Consider the following 6000-nt stretch of genomic DNA (forward strand, 5'->3'; position numbering starts at 1 on the left):
AATTGGCTGAAATGATTCTGACAACTCACCCTACTTTGAGTAACATCTCCTCCTATCCATCGTTGTCTCCTTCCACACACACACAAACCCACATCCCAACCCAATTAGGGAACCGTTTAGAAAAATGAAAGGAAAAAGGGATAAATAACAGCGGATTGATACTGAGTGGAAAGTGATGAAAAGAAAAAAAAGAAAAGAGAGGGGGAGAAGAGTAAGAAAGGCAAGCAGAGAAAGGTACTTGTGTAGGAGTGACAGAATCAGCTTTTCTCATCTTTAAACAAAAGGAAACGCTCTGAATGTTTCATGCACTGCTGAATAAGTTATGTGTGTGTGTGTGTGTGTGGCGTGTCTGTGCACGTGTATGTGCGCTAACACCCCCCCCACCACCACCCCCCACGCACACATCCACACATCTGCATGCGTGTTTCTGTGTGTTACATGTTACATTAAAGGAGCCAGATGGAAAGCTCAGCACTTCACAAAGTACTTGTTCCACACTTACAGTATCACCGGCGGCACCTCCCAAAGAAACATGAGTTAATAGAAATCTGAGCAGTTTTAGAAGGGGGTACAAGAGAATGTTATATAATAGCAAAAGCCAGTCTTGTTTGTGTTCCAAAAAAACTGGTTAGACGTGCTGTAGGTTGATGACAATATGTTGTAAACATGGCACAAAGGAGCGTGACGGCTTTCTAAGAGGGAGGAAATGGAAGGAATGAGAGAGGAAATTAATTTGTAATATGTACTGAGTGCAAATAAAAGGCCAGGAGGGAGGGGTCGCCTCAGGAAAAATGGGACTCACAGCTCTCGGGGACTGTCCCCTCCACCCCCGGAGCGCTCACATTAATGTCCCTGTCGCACAACGTCCAACCACATTGCTTCCCCCGCAGATCACGCTCAGTAACTAACACACAAACACACACACACACACACACACACACACACACACACACACACACACACACACACACACACACACACACACACACACACACACACACACAGATGCACACAGATGCACACACACACACACACACACACACACACACACACACACACACACACACACACACTCACACACACACACACAGATGCACACACACACACTCTAAGTTTACAGCAAAGAAATATATATAAATAAACATAAGGTGGGACACTGCACTGTATGGGCACGGTAAGAAAGACTGACAGACAGACACCCAAACTAATATGAAAACAAACAAATACTGCAAGCGGAAGTAACCAGGCCGTTGGGGCAGAGCTACACTGTTGCCAAGCAACCAGGTGATTCCTCTAAAGAGCCTCTCCATGGGAGATCCCCTCATTTGTGTGAGGGCATCTACTCGTTTATGTGTGTGTGCGTGTGTGCGTATGTCTGTGTGAGCGTGCGCATGATGGTGAGTGTGTGTTTGTAAGTGTGCGCTGTAAGTAAGTGCTGACATAGTGAGCGTACAGTGTTCTGGGATGCGACCACAGTTCATCCCAGCAGGCTACACATTAGCTGGGTTCATGGCATTTGTAAATTTTTTTTTATCCTTCATTTGCTCTTGGTGTGCATTTCATTAATTCAGCAAATATGTACTTAGATTTTATGGAGTACACAGAGTGCTGACGGTGGCAAATATCACAGATGTACAATGACAAGCGCATGACGACACGCAGGCAGAGCAACACACTCACACACGCATAAGCTGTGGAAAATATTCAATTTGGAGAGCCTCAACAAATCCCTGAGGTGTTGCTGACGTTTATGCACGCTTCAGAGTATTCATGGCAGCTCACACACTCTACAGCACTGATAACCACACACCTATACCTCACACCTTCACGTCTACGGCAGAACGGGATAAAGAGAGAGGCACACAGTGAGAGATGGGAGGTGATATGACGGAGACGGAGGCAGAGCAGGGTTTGGGAGGTGACTCGAGTCTTTACTGTTTGTGACTCCTTCTGCTGTGTAAATGGAGGCCGGGAACAATGCAACTGACAGGCGACTGTAACCCTGGAGATTCATTAGAGCTCGTCACTATGGAAACCTCCAATCAGGAAAAAAATGTTAGCCATCTTTTCCTGCAGCTAATGGGCCCAAGGAAATACCTGAGCTCCTCCAAACACAGACATACACACACACACACACACACACACACACACACACACACACACACACACACACACACACACACACACACACACACACACACACACACACACACACACACACACACACACACACACACACACACACACGGACAGGCACCAAACTGACCTTCTTCCCACCTCCCTTGTGTTTAAACGTAAAGTAAACAGTTAGGCGCGAAGTGTCTTGTATGTGCAACGGCTTTGAGAAAGTGCAGAGCTGAAACACAAACACACAATGTCCCCCCTCATGTTATGAGCAGGAATGCAGTCATATGCACAAACGCTCGCAGTGCTTCAGGTGCCCAACCGGCAGTGAAGGATATGGATGGCAGACAGCTCGGAGGCACCAGGATCGGGGTGGGCTGGTTTGGGTCAGAGCCAAAAGAACCACTGGTGCTAGAGTGGGGTACGGCAGCTCTTCCTCATTCTCCTCCTCCTCCTCTAACTCCCCACCTTTCCGCTCCTTCTCCTCTGCCTCCACTGACACATGCACCTTCTCCCCCTCCTCCTCCTCATCCTCTTCCTCCTGCGTTGGTCCTCGGTGCTGCTCATGCAGGTCTGACTCCTGGATGCCCGTCATGGCCGTGCTGTGAGCAGCCTGGACCTAGAAGAGGGCGCAGGGGCAGCAGGCACACTGTTCAGGATGCTGCAACATACAGCTGCATGTTTGTTTATTATTTCTGTGTGTTTTCTGCTGTTTTGCCTTATGGCTGGCACTGCAGAGCCCAAAACAAATGACACTGACTGTCAAGCCTGCCATCCTGTCCATGAAGCATAGAAGAAGAAAAAAATTCTCAGCTTTCTCAGGAAGAAGAAACACAGGCAGCCGGCAAACCTGTGCAGGAAACATAAATCTGCATAAACCTAAACAAAGCCAAATAACATACCCCAGCAAAGGTGCAAACGCAGGGCCGACAACAGGAAGCACTTAGACCTCTGTAATAATCCTTCAGTTGTACAATTCTGTGATGACAACAGTCCATTACTGCTGATGCTTTTAATCCAGACTGGGTTCAAACAATCTGGACGTACAGAGATAAAGTAGCTTATACGGGTATTTCTTATGACTATAAAGAGAATATGTACAACAGAGCATGCAGAGCTGAAACACAAACACCCAACTCTTGTATTACAACGCATGGTGTTGGGTGGAGATATAGTCAGTTCCTTTTTTCATTCACAATAAAATTTCACTCTTGATGATTAGTGTTACTTAACTCCCTGAGTTATCGTTTTTCCTAGAGCTATAATTTAAGATAAAATCTCATGAAATGTGACACTGTTGATCTACAGCTGCCGGTGGCTAATTTTTACGAGTATTGACAGAAATTTCTCTGCACGCTGGAATATCATGTAGAAAATATCAAACTGAATGATAATCTCAGTTTTAATTAAGCACGTAATCACAAGAGCAGCTTCATTTCTTGGCTTCGGATTTCTTTTTATTTTTTCATTTCATCACATTTTCTGCTTTATTGGGCAGTATGCTGGAGAGTTTGGCAGGAAAAGATGAGAGCTGGAGCATGTGACACAGTCCACATTGTCACGAGTACACAGCAAACACTGCCCACTGGTCCGCTGTGTGCTCATTCCTTTGCTTATTGATCCCCAGAGATTCTGGCAAATTCCTTCCAAAAATCACCAATTTGTTGTTTAGCTGCTGAGTTATCTGGACAACATAGAGAAGAATCTGGATGACAGAAGTCTGGCCCAACCATGAGTCCACATATACGGTCTATACTCTGCTTACACTGTGACAGGACAACAGGAGAGCTGGCACGCAAGTTCACAGCTTAGAGACGAGCGCATGTGTGTGTGCATTTCATGAAAATAATGAGATTGAATCAGCCTCCATCCTTCTTTCCTGTGTATTCATTATGGGCACGTAGCCTGGACTGTTTAAGGAGTCTAGGGCTGCACAGTTGAAGGCTTTCTGTTGATGTGATAAAATTGTGGCTGCTGGGCAGACATCAATTAACCACTGAATAAAAAAATTAAAAAAGGAAAGCCATTCTTCTGCACAGTTGAAAACCTGCTGATGAGTCCCTTCAAAATACTTCAAAAACTCATTACAAGCCTCCCTTTGTTAACATTCAGGTCATGTGTGAATTAAATCATCCTTGTGAATATCAACCAGTCACCAGAACTAAATATATTCAGACTCCTATAAGACCTCCGAAAGCCATTAACCTGTTTTTCGGGGGTTTTTTTGTTAGTTTTTTTACATTTATGCTGTGCAATCATTTCAGCTGCGTACATTGCCTGAAATCTTTACCAAGAATTTGCACTCATGCGCAACCAACCCAGAGGAGAGGGCAAATCTGCATTAAATACATTTGTTTTTACTCAGCATCCTCTTAAAGGCCACCCAGCTGCATGTACCGACGACATCCATGATTCTGTATCATTTCCCAGCAGTGAAATGAAAACAGTCTAAACAATCCAAGCCATAATATACTGCAAAATCAAATAAAACCTCGTTTCTCAAAACAAATCCCAACATTTTCCGTAACATTAAACGATATTTAAAAAACATATAGGTGTTCCTGTAACTTATTGTATAGAGCAACAGCCACTTTATAACTGCCCCTGAGAATGCTGAGTTATATTTCTTTATTTTTTCACCTTTTTTTGTGGAAGACGCACCGCCATTGACAAAGAGCGACATCATAAGATCTGGACATTTTCTATTGTGCCACGAGCTTTTACCCCGGGACAAGAGAGCACAAAAAGTACATATTAGCACAAAAAAAAGCAAAAAACTTTGCCTGGCGTGCTTACCGGGGAGCAGCGTCCATCCACCAGCGTCACTTCACTCCGGGTTCGCCGTGCGCCCTGATCTCCCGGAGCCCCGGTGCTCCATCTGAGAGCAGCCCGCTGGTCCTCTGCCTCCTCCTCCCCTCTACCCCCTGCCGATATCCAAACTCAGTCCGTCAGTGGATGGATGATGGGGGAAAAAAAGATGATAAAACGAAAATGGTGTGTGACGCACAAGTTTCAACAAAAGGGAAAAGTAAAGTTAAGCAGAACCGAGCGGTCCCTCCGTGCGTCCGCGTCCCCTCAGCCGCTGGACGCGCTCTGCGGTGTCAGGTACCGGAGTTTAGGCGCACCGTGGAGAGGGAGAGATGCGTCAAGCTCGACCACGGAAAGGCAGACAGGAGGTAGTCGGATTGTAGCTTCAAAATAACACAGACTGTCCCCGGAAGCTGCACGTAAAACGGCCTTAAAACCCGAATCACCGGCTATAAACTCACGCCGGGTGCAGAACTAGTTTTAGCTAGTTTTAGCTATTTTTAAGCTAACTTTAAGCTAGTTTTGAGCTAACTGGCTAACAGACGTCTCCAGTTTTAAAGAAATATTTCACTCAGAGCACGATTCACCAAGTATTAACTACAATGAGTTTTACTTGAATAATTCCTGCTTTTCTTTCCATTTTTTTTTGCCTCGAATGAAGCGTTTTGTTTAGCTGTTAGGTACTGGTCTAGTCTAATATGCTAAAGCAAACAAGTTAAGTCAAAGTTCGTGTTGAGTTTAAGCCTTATTAACTAACTCAAACACAAACAGTGTTTATCTCCAATAACCAACCATCTTGTGGTATTTCCAGTTCTCGAAAATAAATAACCAGCCGAAGAAACGTCATCTACGCTTCACTTCATAGCGTTATTTTCTTCTTCTCCCTCACTTACTGAAACCACCTGTACATCACCTTAATATGCTCAGTACCGCCTCCTGGTGACAGCTTATTATGACTACAGAACACAACACATCTACGAGTTAATTTCTCTAATTTCACTCTATTTTTTGTATCTTACTGTTTAATTGACTTAAACTAATATTTGTGTTTAACTGTCCTTGTGGCTT

At 44.6% G+C, this 6000-nt stretch overlaps 1 protein-coding gene across 2 annotated transcripts in view; it reads right to left on the bottom strand.

Annotated features, from left to right (window-relative positions):
• LOC111580856 (voltage-dependent T-type calcium channel subunit alpha-1H-like) overlaps positions 1-5287 on the bottom strand; it is a 61808-nt gene extending 56521 nt beyond the window's left edge. Inside the window, exons 1-2 of one of the 2 annotated variants that reach the window (XM_055009921.1) lie at positions 4921-5287; positions 2463-2743 (exon numbers count right to left, since the gene is read on the bottom strand). In XM_055009921.1, the coding sequence (XP_054865896.1) occupies positions 2463-2719 (257 nt within the window). In that variant the 5' untranslated portion in view covers positions 2720-2743; positions 4921-5287. The remainder of the gene's footprint in view (positions 1-2462; positions 2744-4920) is intronic. The other variant, XM_035956572.2, reaches the window with a different exon arrangement.
• Between the last annotated feature and the right edge of the window lie 713 nt (positions 5288-6000).

Source organism: Amphiprion ocellaris, chromosome 4, assembly GCF_022539595.1.
Source record: "Amphiprion ocellaris isolate individual 3 ecotype Okinawa chromosome 4, ASM2253959v1, whole genome shotgun sequence".
NCBI classification, from domain to species: Eukaryota; Metazoa; Chordata; class Actinopteri; family Pomacentridae; genus Amphiprion; species Amphiprion ocellaris.